The sequence below is a fragment of the Artibeus jamaicensis genome, unplaced genomic scaffold (assembly GCF_021234435.1).
Source record: "Artibeus jamaicensis isolate MK-2021 breed Jamaican fruit bat unplaced genomic scaffold, CSHL_Jam_final contig_554, whole genome shotgun sequence".
Lineage (NCBI taxonomy): Eukaryota > Metazoa > Chordata > Mammalia > Chiroptera > Phyllostomidae > Artibeus > Artibeus jamaicensis.
Window position 1 is genome coordinate 1,404,407 of NW_026521885.1, and position 22,842 is coordinate 1,427,248.

At 39.9% G+C, this 22,842-nt stretch overlaps 1 protein-coding gene across 1 annotated transcript in view; it reads right to left on the minus strand.

Annotated features, from left to right (window-relative positions):
* Nucleotides 1-9,772: 9,772 nt before the first annotated feature.
* Nucleotides 9,773-22,842, minus strand: part of GABRA3 (gamma-aminobutyric acid type A receptor subunit alpha3) — a 361,284-nt gene continuing 348,214 nt past the window's right edge. The window contains exons 11-12 of the mRNA XM_037133321.2: nucleotides 21,651-21,862; nucleotides 9,773-10,156 (exon numbers count right to left, since the gene is read on the minus strand). Coding sequence (XP_036989216.1) covers nucleotides 9,821-10,156; nucleotides 21,651-21,862 — 548 coding nt within the window. The 3' untranslated portion in view covers nucleotides 9,773-9,820. The remainder of the gene's footprint in view (nucleotides 10,157-21,650; nucleotides 21,863-22,842) is intronic.

Consider the following 22,842-nt stretch of genomic DNA (forward strand, 5'->3'; position numbering starts at 1 on the left):
AATATCTATTTTAAAGAATTGCATGGGAGTTTTGTTCATTCATCAAATGTATTTGAGCATTTACAAGGCATTAGGCGATAGTCTAGCAGAAACTACTGTGGTGAACAAGGCAGATTAAGTGCCTACCCTGAGCTTACCATTTAGTGCATGCGGGGGGTGAGAAAGTATATGTAGTTGGGAGGCAGATAATCTTGGGAAAATAAAAACACCTTTAAAATGTAATGTCTTATCTCCTGAGCAAGCCCCCTTTGCCTCTCTGATTTAGGGGCCAGCCCTCATTCAGGATGCAGTGCAATTTTAATAATCTGCCATCTGCCAAACAGAAAAGGACCTGGCCCTCAGAAGAAAGCAGGGATTGTCCAGCTGTGTCAGTGCCTGGGTGAACTCATCTTCACAATTAGGGAAGAAATTGGCAAGCCTATGGTAACTGCTCACCCAAGCCAAGGGCTCTCATCCAGGTTTTACGAGCAGTGGCACTGTTATTTCCATGTCCCCCTACCTGACTGAGGTGTCTGCTCTTCAGTCCAGAACTCCATAATGGAAGGCAGGTGCTATAGATTGGGCCCATAGAGTTCCAACTTTGAAACCAATACTGTGATCATTATCATGACCATTATTTACCTGGTGTCCAAGGATGGCATACCCACTTGTTCACTTCCCATTAGGAACCAGGTAGCTTCCTTGGCCTGGCTCATCTAGGGTTTGGCACCTTGTTTAGTCTCAGCTATTCCACCTGTGGCCTGGTACCACTGTCAGCAGTATCACTTGGAAGCTTGTTGAAAATGTAGCATCTTGGGGCTGCCCCAGACCCTCTCAGTTGGAATCTGCATTTAAACAAGACACCCATAGGATTTGTTAACACATTATAGAGTGGAGTGCATTGCTTTAGATACATTACTGAGTGAGGTGCACTGCCTTTAGACACTTGCTTTTAGTCTGTGTGGAGGCAAGAGTGGTTTAAATGGGAAGTGAGGTTTTCGCAATTGTAACTAGGCTTTTGCTCTGCTGAACCCTCATGTCCACCTTTAGTGTTGTATTTATTATCTTTGTGTTCTTCAGTTACTATAACAAAAATGACAATACTTAATATTATAATTTCCAACTGCTAGTGGAATTATTTTTGTGTGTTTTGTGTTTTCAATCCATAGCAATAACATATATCTTAAAAATTCTGTTGCAATTTTTATGTCTATAAACTTTACCAAAAGTGACAACAGAATAATTAGAAGTCAATAAACACATGTCTGTCCTACTGTGAAATGCAGTCTTTATGTTCCAGATTTGTAGAGCCCAGCTCCCTTGTTGCAAAGGTTTGGAGTGTGTTAAAGGCATTCTGAGAGCAGGAGGCCCCACCTTCTTATGGAATGAGACTATGGATGGCACAGTTCCACCCTCAGTTTCCTCTAACAGGAACCAAAAGAGCAAACACTTCCAAGTTGTGAGATTTAACCAGGCCAAGTACCATGTGGATACAGAGAGCAGGAGGTTCCAGGATGGTACAGTAGGTGTCTATCTTTTTTCCAGAGTGTAGCCTGCATAAGCTTACACTCATCAGTGCCCTCATGGCAGGCTTTGAGAAAAGTCTTGGAGTAGGGTTCAAACGATAATGACCAGTTCCAAAGCTGATATGGCATGAATATTTGGGGGCTTAACCTACTTCTTTCATTTTTTAAATATTATTTTTAAAATTTATTTATTTTAATTGTTGCTCAAGTACAGTCCGTCTTTTATTCCCATCCCAGCTAACTCCCCCAGTGCTCCACATATTCCTACCATTTCCACGCCCCTTAGTTGTTGTCAATGTGTCCTTTATACTTGTTTCTCTTATCCCTTCTACCCCTTTTCCCCTGAAATTCCCTCACCTTTTTCCTCTGATCTCTGTCAGCCTGTTAGCTATTTCAGTGTCCTTGGTTATATTTTGCTGCCTTGTTTGTTTTGTTGTTTAGCTTCCTCTTAAAGGTGAAATGATATGGCATTTGTCTTTCACTGCCTGGCTTATTTCACTCAGTATAATGCTTTCCAGTTCCATCAATACTGTTGCAAAGGGTAGAAGCTCCTTCTTTCTTTCTGTGTATAGAATTCCATTGTGTAAATATATCATAGTTTTTGTATCCATTCATTTACTAATGGGCACCTAGGTTACTTCCAGCACTTGGCTATTGTAAATTGTGCTGCTATGAACATTGTGGTGCATAGGTTCTTTTGGATTGGTGTTTCAGCATTCTTAGGGTATAATCCTAGCAGTGGAATAGCTGTCTCAGAAGGTAGATCCATTTTTAGTTTTCTTAGGAAATTCCATACTGTTTTCCATAGTGGTTTTACCAGTCTGCAATCTCACCAACAGTGAACTAAGGTCCCCTTTTCCCCACAACCTCTTCAACATTTGTTGTTTGTTGCTTTGTTTATGATAGCCATCCTGACTGGTGTAAAGTGGTATCTCATTGTGCTTTTAATTTGCATCTCTCTGATAGCTAGTGATATTGAGTATCTTTTCATGTCTCTCTGGATCCTCTGTATGTCCTCCCTGGAGATGTATCTGTTTAAGTCCTTTGCTCACTTTTTCATTGGATTGCTTCTCTTCTTAGAGTGGAGTCATGTAAGTTCTTTGTATATTTTGGAGATTACACCCTTGCCTGAGGAATCATTGGCAAATATGTTTTCCCATACAGTTGGTTCTCTTTCTATTTTAATGCTGTTTTCTTTAGCTGGGCAAATGTTTTTAATTTTGATGAGATCCCATTTGTTTATTCTTTCCTTTATGTCCAATGTTCTAGGGGACATATCAGTAAAAATGTTGCTGCATGATATATCTGAGATTTTCCTGCCAATGTTCTCCTCTAGGACTTTAATGGTGTCATGGCTTATATTTAAGTCTTTTATCCACCTTGAATTTATTTTGGTGTATGGTGTAAGTTGGTGCTCGAATTTTATTTATTTTTTTAATTTTATTTAGTTATTTTTCAAGTACAGTTGTCTATTTTTCCCATCCCAGCCTCCCCCGCCCCTTGCTCCCCACCTCCCTCCCTTTTCCACCCCCCTTAGTTCTCGTCCCTGCGTCCTTCCTATTTGTTCCTCCAAATCCCTCTCCCTTTTCCCCCTTAACTTCCCTTCCTTCTCCCCTCTGGTCACTATCCCCTGTTCTCTATTTCAGTGTCTTTTTTTTTTCTGCTTGCTTGTTTGTTTTGTTGTTTAGCTTCCTGTTAAAGGTGAGATCATATGGTATTTGTCTTTCAGCACCTGGAGTATTTCACTCAGCATAATGCTTTCCAGTTCCATCCATGTTGTTGCAAAAGGTAGTAGCTCCTTCTTTCTCTCTGCAGCATAGAATTCCATTGTGTATATGTACCACAATTTTTGGATCCATTCATTTACTGATGGGCACCTAGGTTGCTTCCAACTCTTGGCTATTGTAAGTTGTGCTGCTATGAACATTGTGGTGCATAGGTTCTTCGATATTGATGTTTTAGGATTCTTAGGATATAATCCCAGCAGTGGAATTGCTGGGTCAAAAGGCAGGTCGATTTTTATTTTTCTGAGAAAATTCTATACTGTTTTCCATAATGGTTGTACCAGTCTGTAATCCCACCAACAGTGGACTAAGGACCCCTTTTCCCCACAACCTCTCCAACATTTGTTGTTTGTTGCTTTGTTTATGATAGCCATCCTGACCGGTGTAAAGTGATATCTCATTGTGGTTTTAATGTGCATCTCTCTGATAGCTAATGATATTGAGCATCTCTTCATGTGTTTTTGAATGTTCTGTATGTCCTCCTTGGGGAAGTGTGTGTTCCAGTCCTTTTCCAATTATTTAATTGGGTTGGGTGTCTTCTTAGAGTGGAGTCGTGTAAGTTCTTTGTATATTTTGGAGATTAAACCTTTGTCTGAGGTATCATTGGCAAATATGTTTTCCCATACAGTTGGTTGTCTTGCTAATTTAATACTGTTTTCTTTACCCATGCAGAAGCTTTTTATTTTGATGAGATCCTATTTGTTAATTCTTTCCTTTACATTCCTTGCTCTAGGGGATATATCAGTAAAAAAAGTTGCTGCGTGAAATATCTGAGATTTTCTTGCCAATGTTCTCCTCTAGGACTTTAATGGTGTCACGGCTTACACTTAAGTCTTTTATCCACCTTGAATTTATTTTGGTGTATGGTGTAAGTCGGTGCTCAAGTTTCATTTTTTTGCTTGTAGTTGTCCAGTTCTCCCAACACCATTTGTTGAAGGGGCGATCTTTCCTCCATTTTATGTCACTGCCCCCTTTGTTGAATATTAATTGACTGTAGAGAGTTGGGTTGATTTCTGGGCTCTCTGTTCTGTTCCATTGGTTTATGTGCCTGTTTTTATGCCAGTACCAGGCTGTTTTGATTACAGTGGCCTTGTAATACACTTTGATATCAGGTATTGTGATCCCTTCTACTTTGTTCTTCTTTCTCAAAAGAGCAGCTGCTATTTGGGCTCGTTTATGGTTCCATATAAATTTTCGAAGTGTTTGTTCTATGTCTGTGAAATATGCCATTGGTACTTTAATAGGTATTGCATTGAATCTGTATATTGCTTTGGGTAGTATGGACATTTTGATGACGTTAATTCTTCCAATCCATGAACAAGGTATATGTTTCCATTTGTTTGTATCTTCCTTAATTTCTTTCTTCAGTGTTGTGTAGTTTTCTGCATACAGGTCTTATACCTCCTTGGTTAGATTTATTCCTAGGTACTTTATTTTTTGTTGTTGTTGCTACAGTAGATGGAATTTTTTTCCTGACTTCTGTTTCTGATATTTCATTGTTGGTGTACAAAAATGCCTCTGCCTTCTAAATATTGACTTTGTATCCTGCTGTCTGCCCAAATTCACTTATTAACTTGCGTAGTTTTTTGGTGGAGTCTATAGGATTTTCTATGTGCATTATCACGTCATCTGCAAACAATGACAGTTTTGCTTCCTCCTTTCTGATTTGGATGCCTTTTATGTCTTTTTCTTGTGTGGTTACTGTGGCTAGGTCATCCAATACTATGTTGAATATAAGTGGTGAAAGTGGACATCCATGTCTTGTTCCTGATCTCAGTGGGAAAGTTTTTGGGTTTTGTCCATTGAGTATGATGGTGGCCGTAGATTTCTTGTATATGGCCTTTATTAGGTTGAGGAATTCTTCCTCTATTCCCACTTTGTTGGTTTTTTTAAAAATTGTAAATGGGTGCTGTGCCTTATCAAATAATTTTTGCACATCTATTGATATGATCATGTAATTTTTGTTTAGGAAAGGCCATGTGTAGTTGAATATGTCCTTCAACCATTACTACTCAGCTGCCTGACACGTGAAGAATCCCTCCACTGGTCTGGCATCCATAACCTTTTTTATCATCTCAGGTTAGTCCCCAGTATTTTCCCAGCTGAACAAGACTGAAGGCTGGGCAACTACACATCTTTAACTCTCCATAGAATCCCCTTCCAAGGGAGCTTGGAAGTGGATTCTCCATCATCAGATGTTTCAGTATTTAAGTCATCTCCACTTGTTTCAGTCTTCCTTTATGAAGACATTGGCATTGTGGAGCAGATGTAAGTCATCCCTGATATACCCCGTCCACATTCCTGACACATGGAGATAATTAACAGTAGTTATTTTATGGCACTAAAGTTGGTGGTGGTTTGTTATACAACAAACAACAATGGAATGATACAATCACTGAAGTCATCAAGACATTTGAGATCATTTAGAGAGTGTGCAGAGTGAGAGGAAAACATTGTGGTACCTCTGGCCTTTAAGAGATGAAGAAGTTAAATAAGAAAAACATAAGAAACAGAAAGGTAGCAAGAAAAAATGATATCAAGATATTGTGGTGTCATGATAACCAAAGAATAAATTTATTGTGAACAGTATCAAAATCTGCTGACAGATCAAGTAAGATAACTGAAAAATGTCTTATATTTTAGTAACTAGGGCAGTTGTGACTCAACAAGAGTAGCTTCACTGAGAGCAGACAACAAAAGTAGGATTCTTACAGAAAACAGAAGCAGGTATGAACAAATGAAGGACTGGTCTCAGCCAGAAGGGAGGCCACCTTTTGTCTGAAAGAAGGGAAGGCAGAAGTGGTACGTGCAGATATCATGAATTCTTTTGAGTTAGTGACAGAAAAGCTTAGGGAGTGCCCTTCTGAGGGTTTTCATTCTTCCTTAAGCTGAACTTTTGGAGAAGAAACAAAGTGGGAGATATTTTTTGTTCCTGATCTGTGTTCTTGGTTTACCTGGAGTCCTCTGCCCAACATCAATACTTCATTAGCACTCTCAATTTAGAACCAAACTTTACCCATGCTGGGACTGGACCTGGACAACTAATAATGCTGCATCTTTTCACACAAGATACTGCCAAATGAATCTCAGGCCAAACATATGCTGGGGAGATAAAGGAGATCACTACTGGAACTGAGTGTTCATCCTCTGCATTCCCAGGTTTAGCCTCTTTGCTGTTCTTACTTAATATTTAAATCTTTTTTTTTTTGCAGCCGCTAATGCATCTGAGCTGTGAGACAGGCAGCCGAAGGAAGATGTTTTTGTGTTCCTGAGTTGAGCTTTTTAAAAAAGTTTTATTTATTTTAGAAAGAGGAGTAGGGAGGAAGAGAGGGAGAGAACGCTTATTGTGAGAAACATCAATTGGTTGCCTCTTGTTCATGCACTAACCAGAGACTGAACCCACAACCCAGGCATGTGCCTGACTGAGAATCAAACCAGTGACCTTTCCCTCTATGGGACAATGCTCAAACAACTGAGCCACACTGGTCAGGGCCCTTGGTTGAGCTTTATGGGGGCTCCATTTTGTGGTGATATTCAGGGGTAGAGTGGCACACTGGGGCAGCTGCTAGAAAGGGTACTGTGTTGACTTGGCTCTGATCAGAATTCCATTTTACTAATGGGGAAACTAAGCCTCAGCTCAGGGGAGGGGCTTGCCCCATATCACATAGAAACTCTGGTGGGATCAAGCCCTGGCTTAAATCTAGGTGTTCATTTCTCTGAATAAGTTTCAAATTCTAGGGGAATTCATCAATGGAAGTGTTGATGAGAACAGCTGGAGCTTTCCAAGACTAGAGGGATATTTTTCAAAGCAAAGTGGATTCAGAAGCTTCTCAAGGAAACAACACTTAAATACCTTTTATTAGGGAAGCAGCCATATGTGCCTCACATGGTTTTTCTGGGGGTATAGTGGAACTGGGCAGAGGCTGTGGAATGCCTGCAGCAGCAGGGCATACATCAGATGACCACAGGGCTGGAACATGCACCAAGGGTCAGAATGTGCAAGTCCCTGATGTTATTTCACACAAGAAAATGTTTTATATGATTTGAAATGCTCTCCCAATGAGACTTTTCCCATCCCTTAGGGTTCAGATGATTTCCTCAAGCACATCTCATGAGATTATTTCTTAGATTGTTCCTAATTCCAGTAAACAAGGGTCATCATACATTTCCCAACACATGGATCAACCAACCAGACACTCACTCTCTCTCTGCCTAATGGAACTATTTCATAAGGGAAACAGTAATCAATGGAAAGGGAAAGCCTTTAGAATTGCAATGTAAATAGCACTGTTTCCTGAAACTGGGTGAATTTTGCAGAGGAAGCAACACAACTGTTTCCTTCTCTGTCATATTTTATAATAAGACTGCTGAATTAATCAAGCTATGTTTTCACCTGGGTTCTATTTTGGATCACTGTAATAGGCCTCTTGCTGGAGATATGCATTTTTTCCAGCATATTCCATTGGTGTTAAAAGTAGAAAATAGGGGTGGCATGAGAATGGTGGTGAAAACCAAGAACAGAGTACCACTTATGTTAGGCAAAGAGTGATTTAAAAAAGTTTTCCAGCCTGAGTACAAGTCAGAAAGTTTAATAAACAGCCACAAAACATTGCACCAAAGCATTTGGAAACACAATTTCTACAAAGAGGCAAAGGTCAGGCTTCCATTCTAATTCCTTAATACAATCATTAACAGCCCCACCCCCACCCCCATCCCCACATATCCACAATGCTACACTCTTCTAGTCATGAATTTACCTACAGACACAGTCTTAGGAATAATGGGACTGGCATGCATTATCCCAGCAATGGCAAGGAAGCAGATGATGGGGAAAGGATAGGTGAAAAGGCAACCAGCATCTAATGATAGATCCCTTAAGAGCTTTGTTCAGGGGTACACATGGAAAATCTGTTTTGGGTACTATCTGTGACTTTACTTTGGACTTCTAGGATACTTTGGATGAGTGGCTGGGGCTGCCATCTTAATCTCATTTCCTTGAGCCATGACTATTAAAATTGGTCTACTTGGGTAATGCATTGTGATTTTCTAAAAATATTTTTGGTGTCCAAGCAAATCACATTCAGGACCCATTAGGCCTGTTAAGACTGTGCTGATTCTGAGGTTAATGTGGACTTGCCTTCTCAATCTTGTTGTCTTCATTTTGGCCTTTGGAAAAATGCACATAATGATTCCATATTACATACCCTTGTAAGGAGTCTAGGCAAGTCACTCAAATGTCAAATACTTAGTTTATCTACCTTATAAAAATTTTATAATTATAACTGTCTTTTACTCACATTAAGAACAAATAAAATCAAATGTCCCCTAAATAATACATTATCAAACTGGTAATAAACTTAATGATTTAGTTGACTCAAAAATTAACTAGACTCTGATTAACAGCACCCCCTCCACTCTTGAAATCAGCATTAACAGAGGGCCAGAATTCCCTGACTTACTGGGAGCAAAGTTCTTGGGCCTGGGCTAGGGTGTGGAATGTGGAAGGTATGGAAGGAAGATTTTGATTTTCATCTGCCACTGGCTCTTATCTTCTGAGCAAATCTTCAAGTGTCAACTACCACCCAGCCCAAATCTCTTGTTCCATCCAGTACATGACTAGTTGCCTTGGCAGGGAAATAACTTTTCCTACTACTCTAATCTTAAAAATTATTTGTATAAGCCTTTGATCTAGATCTTTTTTGTTTCCATTTGTACCTTTTTAGTATAAATTTTAAAAATACTTGCTCCTTTTCCTAATGAGTTTGCAGGCAGCAATGAGTCCAAACTAAGCAGTGTCCAGCTGGATATAGGGTTGAAGGCTTGAGTGAAGAGAGCTTTCCTGGAGGAGAGATATACCCCCAAAAAAGATACTAATTTCCTGAGGGCCTACACATGGCAGGGCACTAGCCACATTGGTGTCAGGCTGGCCCAGTTTGCTCTATTGGTTTTGGCCATACATGGTAGACATTGGTGAGCTGCAATTGTCCCCACTAACCTCTAAGCCAATAAAGAGGCTGGAGGCCATGTTCAGAGGAGAGCACTGACACCTGCCTTTACTATTAGTACTAATGCCTAATGGGGAATGTGGTAAGCAGGACCACATAGAACAGCCCTGCCTGGCTCCCTACTGAGTCAGAATCATCTGATCTGGACCAATCAACAATACTTCTTGGTCTGGGCCTTTAAACAGCCAGGGCTCCTACTACAGGTAATAAAGTCTGTTTTGCGATGGGTAAAGTGCAATGAAATACATGCAGTGCCTTCAGCTGGGGTGACTGTCACACTAAGATGAGCTTCTGGACAAATGGCAGTGTTTGGTTCTGATGAGAGTACATTCAGCAATGTTAAAGAGACTAGTAATTTTTCTGTTCATTTTTTTAAATTGAGATTCATAAATACGAATTGAGAGTCACAGCTTGGTAGAGGATTAAAAAGAAGTATTTTCAAACACATCAAGGGAAGCCCTGGGTTTGGGTGCGTAGATGCACAGTCCTGGGGTATACTGTGCTCTGGTTGCTGCCCTGCCACTATCTACTGTTTGCGGATCATGCCCTTGATAGCTGACTCCCGGTTGACATATGTGGCCCAATAGACCAGATTGAAAATGGCAAAGAGCACAGGAAAGATGATGCGAGAAATTTTGTCAACCTTGCTGACACTGTTGTAGGTCTTGGTCTCAGCTGGGATGTCCTGCACATAGGTGGTCTTGGGTGAAGCAATAATTGTTGGGGTTGAGGAAGCACTGGAAGCAGTGCCCTTGGAGATGGTAGAGAACTCAGTGTCCTTAGCCAGGTTGATGGGATAGGTGGTCCCCACGATGTTGAAGGTAGTGCTGGTTTTCTTTGTCGGGGCTGCTGGTGTTTTCTTCTAGGGACCAGAAAAAGTAGGGGAAAAGAGGGAACAAAAAGAGCTAATTAATTCTTTACACTGAGCACCTTCAGAGGCTATGGAAAGGAGGAAACCTGAGGGAAGTTAAACAGGGGCCCTAAGGCCAATAGTACTGAGTAGCCAGGTTTGTGTCTAGAAAATTTGCATCATCCTGGTTAACTAGCTATGTGGCTTTGACCAAGTAACTTCTCCTCTTTGAGCTTTAGTTTCTCCATCTGTAAAATGAGGATTAAAATATTTGACAGGGTTGTTGACAGAATCAGATGAGAAAATGTTGGTAGAAATCACTTGAAAACTATGAAATGTTGGTCACAGGGTCCTGCATTATGATGTGATTTCACCCTCACAGTAATCCTAATGAGGAGGTGGGCGAGATTATGCCCATTTGACAGATGAGAAAAAGCCCCAGACTGAGTGGCAGAGCCCACAATAGCCACCTGGGCTCCTGACTTTTATCCAGGACTGTTCCATGCTGCTTTCTATAGGCACAAGACACTTTTTGGTTACCCGAGAAATAACTCCAAAAGGCTTCAGCCATCAAGTGGCACATCTCCTGTGGGGAAGAGAGCTCAGTGAGTCTGAAAGTAATTTTGTCTTAAAGACACAATAAATAATACTGTATGTTTATATGCATCATTACAACAATATCTCACCCTTCATGCACAGTAAATATGTTCAGCAAGCTAGGAGGCACTCCAGGGTATATCACTCTTGCAAGGCTGCAGGCCAGAGCCACAGCCTCCCCCGGGAACTATGCAAGTGCTCCCCTCTGACACAGTAAGGGCAGGGATAGCTAAAGGCTTGCTACGACACTCTCCTTTGGATTTCTTTTCAGAGTAAAAACTACTCAATGGGAAACAAGTATGCACACATGTGTTCATTAGTTTTCACATATATAACTTGTGTATATATGAGCCCTCCATGTAGAAAAGAGAAGAGACAAAGCTTAGGCCTTGGTTAGAAAAGAGAGGCTGAGGATGGGGAGGCCAAGGGAGCAGGCCAGTCCCAGACTCAGGCCAAAGTCAGTGGCCAACTTCATAGTCTGTAGTGTTTGCTGCCTCACTTCCCACTCTGGCCTTTCTTCTTTCCATCCCTCTTTGTTTCTAGTGACAAGTGGGGATAGATGAGCTTCAGAAATGCCCAAAAGTATCTGATAAAAAGTGATGACTAGTTTTATTGCCCTAATTTCACACACCTCACATTGTTCCCTTTCTCAGTGTTACTTTGCTTCCCAGCATCTGTGTTTCACCTCTTGACTCCTCCGCTTCCTATGTGTTTCCTTCTTGGGTTTTTCTATTTCCATCCTCTCTTACTTACCTCTTTCTCCTAATCTCTATTTGTTTTCTTCTTTACTTAAGAGTGCCCATTTTGATCTAATTTTCCCCTTTAGACCACACTGCCATTTATCTTCCTGATCCTAACAATAACATTTGCCAAATATTTTCTGAGTATCTACTGGGCCAAGAACTATGTTAGGTATTTATGGAGAGGTGGGAAAGTTAAGAGATGTATGTGTGTTTTAAGCCCTGTTTTTCAGGAGCTCATAATCCACTGGATAGACTTGTGAATAATACATTATGGCCATATAATGTGATTAGGGCTCTAACAGATATGAGCAGAGTGTGATATTAATTCAACACAGAGAGGGAGAAGGTACCTACAGGTGTTGGAAATGGTGGCTCAGAGAAGGCAATGAGGTTTATGAGCTTGGTTGCAAAAAAAAAAGAGCAGGGGTTAATCACATAAAGATGCAGCACAAGCCAGTGCTCAGGCCAAAGGAACTGCTTGTTTGAGGGCTGACAAGGAGTCTGCTGCAGCTGAATCACAGTGTGCATGGCAAAGACCTTGGGTGTCATGTCCTCCTGTTTTGCTTTCCTGTCCTAGCTTCAGGGTTTTCAATCAAAGGAGAGTGGGACAAATGAAAGGATGATGATTTAAGTAAATGAATAGTCTGACTAGTATAACATTTAAAAAGCAATACTGGTCTTTTTCTTTAAGGATTGCAGTCATATTGCTACAAATAGAAGGGGGGGGCAGAACTCTAAGGCTTATAAAGTTCTTGTAAATGCTTTAAATACTACATGGGACTCATTTATAATTAGCAAATCAATTGTGTGAGTAGAGGCCTGCTGCTAAATGCCCCTCATCATTTAGATTAAAGTGCACTTTACATGTTTGCCTGCTTACTTATTAATTTGCTTAGTAATCTCTTTTTCTCATGGGTAGGCACAAAAAATTAAAGAAAAAGAAAAAAGAAAAGAAAGAAAACAGCCTACTACACTAACGTTGCTGGAAGCTTTCAAATGTTATTTTATTTAGTCATTTTATAAGCTAATTATGATCAAGTCTCCAAAACAATCATTCTGAGCAGCAAACACTTTCTTTAACTCCATAGGTGCTTTGTGTTCTATAGATGGGGAGAAGCAGCATTTGATTTAATTGCATATTTTTTAAGTAATAAAGAAAAATTATGTTTTCATTTATCTTGCTTTTTCCAACATGGCATATTTTAATCAGCCAGCATAATTTCTAACTAAACTGCCAAAGAAGGAAATCAAAGCAAATATTGTGGTGTAAGACAGGAGCAGGAGTCAGAGATTATTGGTTAATATTTCTGCATCTAGTTTTCTAATATTTCTCTATGCTCTGGAATTTGATAGATACAAACTAGACTGACTTAACTTTGACCAAGTTGCAATTTTATTCTTACCTCCTTAGCCAAATACCTGGCTCTTAGGCATGAAATAGATGATTACTAAATGATAAAATGTCAGACACAACCAAACTGAAAATTCTCCATGTGACCTGCAGTTTGTACCTCCTGAGTCTTGACCTCTCCTATACAGAGAGCATATCTCTATATAGCTCAGTAATTCCCATATGACAAAACTGAAACTTACTTCTACAAGTTGACCCAAGCACAGGGATAACTTTCCTTTTAGAAAGCTACTTCCTGTGGGTTTTGAGATAAGGCAATAAAAACTTTTATGGACCAATGCATGTCCAACTCAAGAATTTGCTTCAAATAACACTCTTGTCTATTTCCAGAAATACAAATTAGAGGGTTAGTCATAGGTCTGAAGGTACTTGACACCCAGCCAGGACTACATAGTATATGCAGATATGGCCCAGCACCTCTGCGTCTATTCCCTAATAGCCATCTAACATTCCTGAATCACAGTTTTCACAAGTGGGGCAAAGTAATAGAGTATGTCATAATTGCAACTCAAAGAAGAGTCAGAGCAATGAAAAAACAATGAACATCAGTTTCTAAAATGGGAAAAGGACTTGAATAGGCATTCATCCAGAGAAAATATACAAATGGCCAGCAAGCACATGAAAAGATGCTTAACATCACTGGTCATTAGGGAAATATAAATAAAAAACCACAATGAGGTATCACCTCATACCTGCTAGGATGCCTACTATCAGTAACAACAACAAAACCAGAAAATAACAAACATTGAAAGGATGTAGAAAAATTGGAACCCTTGTGCAATTTGAGAAATGTAAACTGGTACAGCCTTAGGAGGCTGGGAAGATGGCAATGTAGTAGGGTGAAGCGGATTCTAGCTCCTGTACTTGTGGGTAAAAATCCTGGCAGATCTGTAGAGAAACAGCACAATAAACCATCGGTTACCCAGCATTTATGAAATTAAAAAACCAGAGACTGTGACCAACGCTGAAACACCAGACAGTGGCAGAGTCAGCTACAGGAGCTGGGACACACGCCGCCCCCATAGCGATGGGACTGAATGCCTGGGAGTCAGGTACGGGAGCCAGGACACTAGAGGCCCCTGTGCCGCTGCCATAGAGACAGGCCTGGGTGCCGGGGAGTCAGCTATGGGAGCCGGACACTCCAAACCCCTATGATGGGCCTGGGCATCAGAGGAGTCAGGTATGGGAGAAGGGACATTCTTGGCTCCTGTGCCGCTGCCATAGCAACGGGACAGGACACCAGGGAGTCAGGTAGGGGAATCGGGACACTCGAGGTCCCTGTGATGGGCCTGGTCGCCAAGAGGAGTCAGCTACGGGAGCTGGGACACTCTCGACCCCTGTGCCACTGCAGTAGCAATGAGCCTGGGTGCTGGAGGAGTTGGCTACAGGAGGCAGGACACTCAGCAGTGGTAGGCGACCAGCGCAGGGACCAATGCGGGGACCAGCATGAGAGTAAGTGGAGACGGAGAACAACATACCTGAAGGAGTCTGCACCACTAAACTTCACAGGTATCATACCACAGAAGTTCACACCATAAAACCAGGGAGTCAGAACATATCAATTTTAGAAGCTGAGACTAATAGGAAAGTCTCAAAAAATGGGAAGACAAAGAAACAATCCCCAAATGTAAGAAAGAGAAGAAACTTCAGAAAGAAAGTTAGATGAAATGGAGGCTAATCAACTATCACATAGTGAATTCAAAGCACTGGTTACTACGAAGTTCAAACAGCTCACAATGAGCTATCAGAAACTACAGGGGAACTACAATGATCTCTCTGCCAACTACATCAACATGAAAAAGGAAAAAGAAAATATCAGCAAGGGACAAGAGGAAATGAAGAATACAATTTCCGAAATGAAGAACATAATACAAAGTTTCAAAAGTAGGATAGATAAAGCAGGGGATCTGATTAGCAAGTTGGAGGAATAGTAGAAAGCATCTCACAGAAAGAGCAAGAAAATGAGAAGAGGCTCAGAAAGAATGGAGAGGGATTAAGAGAAATGCAAGACAATATGAAACATAAAAATATCCAAATAATAGGAATACCAGAAGGAGACGAAGAAGAACAAGGGATAGAAAACATATTTAAAAGAGTAATGAGAAAACTTTCCTAATTTGATGAGAGAAAAAGTCACACAAATCCAGGATTCACACAGAGTCCCAATCAAGAGGAACACAAGGAGGCCACTTCAAGACACATCATCATCAAAATGGCAAAATTCCAAAACAAAGAGAGAATCTTAAAGGCAGCAAGGGAGAAAAAAGAAGTAACATACAAGGAAGCCCCAATAAGGGTAGCTACTGACTTCTCAATGGAAACACTTCAAGCAAGAAGAGAATGGCAAGAAACATTCCAAGTAATGAGAACCAGAGGCCTACAACCAAGGCTACTTTACCCAGCAAGGCTCTCAATCAAGATAGATGGCCAAATAAAGAGCTTCCAAGACAAAAGAAGCCTAAAAGAATATGCCTCCACCAAACCAGCTCTACAAGAAATACTAAAAGGACTGCTTTAAGGCAAGGAAGGAAAAGAGGGAGACAGAGAGGAATACAGGTACAAAAATGGCAATGAATAAGTACCTATCAATGATAACCTTAAATGTAAATGGATTAAATGCTCCAATCAAAACACATGGAATAGCGTCATGGATAAGAAAGCATGACCCACACATATGCTGCCTACAAGAGACCCACCTCAGGACAAAAGACCATCACAGACTAAATGTGAAAGGCTGGAAACAAGTTTTCCAAGCAAATGGACAAGAAAAAAAAAGCTGGGGTAGCAATTTTCATATCAGACAAAATAGACTTCAAAAAAAGGGGCCATAAAGAGAGACCCAGAAGGTCACTTCATAATACTCAAGGGAAGAATCCACCAAGAAGACATTAACATGGTAAACATATATACACCAAACAGAGGGGCACCCAAATATCAAGAAAATCTTAGGGTAATTCAAGAAAGATATTGACAGCAACACAATTATAGTAGGGGATTTTAACACCCCACTATCAAAAATGGACAGATCTTTCAAACAAAATATCAACAAAGATATTGTGGCATTAAACAACACCCTAGATGAAATGGACTTAACTGATATATACAGAGCCCTTCATTCCAAAGAAGCTAAATACACATTCTTTTCAAGTGCACATGGAACATTTTCAAAAATACACCACATGATAGGACACAAAACGAGCCTCAAAAAATTTAAGAAAATTGAAATCATACCAAGCATCTTCTCTGACCACAAGGGACTATAATTGGAAATCAACCACAAAGGAAAAAACCAAAAGCACCTAAAATCATGGAGACTGAATGGTATGCTATTAAACAACGAATGGGTCAAGAATGAAATTAGGGAAGAAATCAAAACATTTCTGGAAACAAATGAAAATGATCTCACAACAACCCAAAACTTATGGGACACAGTGAAGGTAGTCCTGAGAGGGAAGTTTATAGCAATACAGGCCTACCTAAAGAAGATAAAACATTTCAAACAAACAAACTTACTCTATGCCTGCAATAACTTGAGAAACAACAACAAAAACAGCCCAAAGCAATTAGAAGGAAGGAAATAACCAAGATCAGAGCAGAACTAAATGGCATAGAGAGTAAAAGCACAATTCTAAGGATCAATGAATCCAGGAGTTGGTTCTTTGAAAAGATAAACAAAATAGACAAGCCTTTAAGTAGGCTCATCAAGAAAAGAAGGGAATGGACACAAATAAACACAATCAGAAATGAAACGGGACAGATTACAACTGATACCACAGAAATAGAAAGGATTGTAGAAATTACTATGAAGAACTGTATGCCAAGAAATTTGAAAACTTAGGGGAAATGGACACATTTCTAGAAAAATATAATCTTCCAAAACTAAATGAAAAAGAAGTAGAAAACCTGAATAGACCAATAACAGCAAAATAAATTGAAGCAATAATCAAAAAAACTCCCATCACACAAAATCCCTGGACCAGATGGTTTCACAGGAGAATTCTACAAAGCATTTAAGGAAGAGCTAACCCCTATTCTTCACAGGCTATTCCAGAAAATTCAAAAGAATGGAAAACTCCCAAACTCCTTTTATGAAGCCAGCATCATCCTAATTCCAAAACCAGATAGAGATACAACAAAGAAAGAAAATTTCAGGCCAATATCACTGATGAACATAGAAGCTAAAATCCTCAACATAATATTGGCAAATCGCATCCAACAATATATCCAAAAGATTATACAGCATGACCAAGTGGGCTCAATCCCAGGGATGCAAGGATGGTTCAACACTCGCAAATCAGCAAATGTAATTCATCACATAAACAAAAGCAAAGACAAAAATCATATGATCATATCAATAGATGCAGAAAAGCTTTTGATAAGGTACAATACCCATTTATGATAAAAACACTCAGCAAAGTGGGAATAGAGGGAGCATTCCTCAATATAATAAAGGCCATTTATGAGAGACCTACATCCAATATCATACTCAATGGGCAAAAACTAAAAGCTTTTCCACTAAGATCAGGAACAAGACAAGGATGTCCACTTTCACCACTTCTATTCAATATAGTTTTGCAAGTTTTGGCCACAGCGATCAGGAAGTAAAAGGAAATAAAAGGCATCTAAATAGGAAAGGAGGAAGCAAAACTGTCACTGTTTGCAGATGACCTGATAGTGTACATGGAAAATCCTATAGACTCTACCCCAAAAATGCTGGAACTAATTAACGAATTTGGCAAAACACCAGGATACATAGTCAATATCCAGAAATCAAAGGCATTTTTGTGTACTAACAATGAATCAGCAGAAGCAGAAATCAAGGAAAAATGCCATTTGATATAGCAAAAAGAAAAATAAAATATCTGGGAATAAACCTAACCAAGGAGGTAAAAGACCTGTATGCAGAAAACTACACAACACTGAAGAAAGAAATCAAGGAAGACACAAATAAATGGAAACATATACCTTGTTCATGGATTGGAAGAATTAACGTCATCAAAATGTCCATACTACCCAAAGCAATATACAGATTCAATGCAATACCTATTAAAGTACCAATGGCATATTTCACAGACATAGAACAAACACTTCAAAAATTTATATGGAACCATAAACGACCCGGAATAGCAACTGCACTTTTGAGAGAGAAGAACAAAGTAGGAGGGATCACAATACCTGATACCAAACTGTATTACAAGGCCACTCTAATCAAAACAGCCTGGTACTGGCATAAAAACAGGCACATGGACCAATGGAACAGAACAGAGAGCCCACAAATCAACCCAACTCTCTACAGGCAATTAATATTCAACAAAGGGGGCAGTAACATAAAATGGAGTAAAGACAGCCTCTTCAACAAATGGTGTTGGGAGAACTGGACAGCTACGTGCAAAAAAATGAAACTTGAGCACCAACTTACACCATACACCAAAATAAATTCAAGGTGGATAAAAGACTTAAATATAAGCTGTTACAGCATTAAAGTCCTAAAGGAGAACATTGGCAAGAAAATCTCAGATATTCCACTCAGCAACATTTTTACTGATATGTCCCCTAGGACAAGGAATATAAAGGAAAGCATAAACAAATGGGATCTCATCAAAATAAAAAGCTTCTGCATGGCTAAAGAAAACAGTATTAAATTAGCAAGACAACCAACTGTATGGGAAAACATATTTGCCAATGATACCTCAGACAAAGGTTTAATCTCCAAAATATACAAAGAACTTACACGACTCCACTCTAAGAAGACATCTAACCCAATTAAAAAATGGGAAAAGGACTAGAACAGACACTTCTCCAAGGAGGACATACAGAATATCCAGAGACACATGAAGAGATGCTCAATATCGTTAACTATCAGAGAGATGCAAATTAAAACCATAATGAGATACCACTTTACACCAGTCAGGATGGCTATCATAAACAAAGCAACAAACAACAAATGTTGGAGAGGTTGTAGAGAAAATGGGTCCTTAGTTCCCTGTTGGTGGGATTGCAGACTGGTACAATGATTATGGAAAACAGTATGGAATTTCCTCAGAAAAATAAAAATCGACCTGCCTTTTGACCCAGCAATTCCACTGCTAGGATTATATCCCAAGAATCCTAAAACATCAATATCGAAGAACCTATGCACCACAATGTTCATAGCAGCACAATTTACAATAGCCAAGAGCTGGAAGCAACCTAGGTGCCCATCAGTAAATGAATGGATTAAAAAATTGTGGTACATATACATAATAGAATTCTATGTAGCAGAGAGAAAGAAGGAGCTACTACCCTTTGCAACAACATGGATGGAACCGGAAAGCATTATGCTGAGTGAAATAGGCCAGGTGTTGAAAGACAAATACCATATGATCTCACCTTTAACAGGAAGCTAAACAACAAAACAAACAAGCAATCAGAATAAAAACAAAGACACTGAAATAGACCAGTGGGCAGTGACCAGAGGGGAGAGGGAAGGGAATTTAAGGGGGAAAATGGGAGGGATTTTGAGGAACAAGTATGAAAGACACAGGGATGAGGACTAGGGGGGGAGGAAATGGGAGGGAGGTGGGGAGCACGGGGCGAGGGGGGCTGGGATGGGAGAAATAGACAAAAAACTGTACTTAAAAATAACTAAATAAAATTAAAAAAGAAAACATAAAAAAAGAATTGTAGCTGTATAATAGCATGCAAATGATATGAAATTTGACAATTCTGAAATGGTAGTAAAGTAAATGAAATTTGGGATATGACAGGGATTGGTAGAAAGACAAGGTGAAAGGTAGGATGAGTAGACTTCTAGCCAAGATGGAGGCATAGGTAGATATACTTTACCTCCTTGCACAACCAAAAGAAGGACAACAACAAATTTTAAAACAAAAACAACCACAACTGTCAGAAAATCTAACTTCTGGCAGTTTGATTTGTTGGCAGACTTATGGAAGTCTGACTTCCATAAGTAGTAAGTGACAGATCACTTTGTAGTAAGTGACAGATTAATATACCCTGTTCAAAGCTGATAAATCAAGTGTTTGATGAGTAAATATTTTAAGGACACAAAGGTAAAAACTAGTTTAAGTATAATATTAAAACCAACCAAAAATACTATGTTAGAGTAGATGTAGAAAATAGAAACATGCTTATTTCTTCATAATTTATAGGAAGAAGTTGATAAACTTTATCTAAATAAACAATTAAAATCTATTTTAAAGTTTTGCCAACTCACCAGTATGTATTCTATGGAATATGTATCTTTTTCTCCTGTTTGAAAAAAAAAATCTTCATTATCTTTTCTCTTCTCCATGATTCTTCATGAAATGGTTTTGTGACAACATCTGCCAGGTTTTGTTTAGTGTCTTTGAATAATCTTCATCTATATCTAGAGTTCTGAACTATTTTAAATCAGCCAAGGACAAAAATCTTTATTTCACTATATTCATGTTTTATTTCTACCAATTTCAGTTGGTTTATTTTTTTCTATCTTCCCATGCATCCACCAACCCAACTAACAGTTGTTCAGTTTTTACTATGAGTAAGATGCTGTGTGAAGATGCTAGCTAATTTAGAAAGATAATTCAGACAAGATGTTGGAGCCCAAGAGGCCTGTGAGGGGTCGAGGATAGGGTCTAGCACTGCGGGTGTGGTGACTGGGCCTGTTTTCCGGCCTCGGGGCTATCTTGGGTTGTAACAGTTCTCTGACCCCTTGAGAAAGTAGCCGCTTCTCCCATCAACTCATATCTTTGGCCTGTGCATCATGTACCAAGAAAGTATCTTAGCTTGGGAACGTCCGGACTCTAAGGGAAGAGATAAACTTTGTGGGTCAAGGAAGTAAGCTACGTGCCAGAAGGCTTCTCCTTTGTTCTCCTTTGTATCCAAGATTGTATATAAGCCAGAAGACTGCGCAATAAACTTGCCTTATGCCAGCAGAGCATTTGGTCCTCTCCTTTATTTCAGTCCCTCGCTCAGCCTCACGACCACCCTTGCCGCAGCGGGCTGCGGCAGAGTGGCGCCCGAATGTTGGAGCCCAAGAGACCTGTGAGGGGTCGAGGATAGGGTCTAGCACTGCGGGTGTGGTGACTGGGCCTGGTTTCCGGCCTCGGGGCTATCTTGGGTTGTAACACAAGACTGCTCTCTGTTCAGTCCAGGGAGGAAGCAAATAACTCTGGTACAAATATGCTTTTAATATCAAGAGCACCCTCCCCAAACCATCACCAAACTCAAGAAAAGCTAAAGCTATCTGGATGATTCTGGATAGACTCTATGAAGAAAACAGCTCTTCCTCTGGGTCTTAAAGAATGAGTAGATCTTCACCAGGCAGGAGGAAAAAAAAAAGGACATTCCAGATAGAGAGTACGAAATAAGCAAAGACACAGAAGAAATGATGATCACTTTGGTCTGACTGTAATGGGAACATACTGGAAGGTAAGGGGAGAGGTGGCCCTAGAGATTTTTCTTAGTTGAAAATAGAGTTCACTCTTCTGGATGACTTTGTAAATACAAAGGGTTCCCATGATTCTGCAGTGTCACACTTAGGTTTGGTCTTCACCACAAGACATCAACCCTCTGTGATACCTACCCTCTTTTCTTAGCCCCCAGCAAACATTCCACATTGCCAAGAAGCATTCCAGTTGAGAACTGGATTGATGACCCCAGTGAATAGCACACAGCCCTGGCCAGTTCCCACAGGCTGCAAACTGCCCACTTCTGGTTCCAATACAGTTCTCTCAGGGAGTGCTTCCTAGCCCCCACCCTTGCTGTATCTTACTTTCATCTCCAGGGATTCTGGCACCTTCTTGCCTTCCCAAGCCCAACTTCGCTTGGTGAAGTAGTTGACAGTGGCAAATTCAATCAGCGCAGAAAATACAAAGGCATAACAGACGGCTATGAACCAATCCATGGCCGTCGCATATGCCACTTTAGGTAAGGAGTTTCTGGCACTGATACTCAGAGTGGTCATGGTGAGAACAGTGGTGACACCTGGGGAGAGAGAAGATAAGGACCAGTTGCCATTCAAAGACATTTAGAGCATATCTGATAAGATCACCAATTTTCTACTTAAAAGGAGGAGTTATACCTCACTCAAATGGCTCCTTTAAAGTAAAAAAACAGAGAATGTAAAGGTGGGATGGTTCTACCTACTAAACACCCCATTCCAATTCTCCCAGTAGTAGCAATTTCCAGTAAAACATTTCTAAAAGTTGTCCTCTAGCTTCTATTTAAACATTTCCATTAAAGAATGGGTAAAATATTTTATTGTAAGAGAGCAATCTAGTTAGGAAAAAAACCTATTTTTTATTTTTTTGACATTTTTATTATTGTTCAAGTAAAGTTGTCTCCATTTTACCACTACTATTTTCCTGTGCCCTTCCCACCCATATTTCCCACCCTCAATCTTACCCCTCTTAGGATTTGTCCATGGGTCCTTTATACATGTTGCTTAATGACCCTTCTCTTTCTTTCCCCTATTATCCCTCTCCCTACTCCCATCTGGTACTGTCAGTTTGTTACTTATTTCCATGTCTCTGGTTATATTTTGCTTCCTTGCTTGTTTTGTTGATTGGGTTCCACTTATAGGTGAGATCATATAGTATTTATCTTTCACCACCTGGCTTATTTCACTTAGCATAACACATTGGGGTGCATAGGTTCTTTTGAATTGGTGTTTCAGGATTCTTAGGATATAATCCCAGCAGAGGAATTGCTGGGTCAAATGGCACTTCCATTTTTAGTTTTTTGAGGAAATTCCATACTGTTTTTCACAGTGGCTGTACCAGTCTGCATTTCCACCAACAGTTCACTAGGGTTCCCATTTTTCCTCACCAGCACTGGTTGGTTGATCTGTTTATGATGGCCATTCTGACTTGTGTGAAGTGGTATCTCATTGTAGTTATAATTTGCATATCTCTGATGGTTAGTGATGCTGAGCATCCTTTCATATGTCTCTGGGAGCTCTGTAT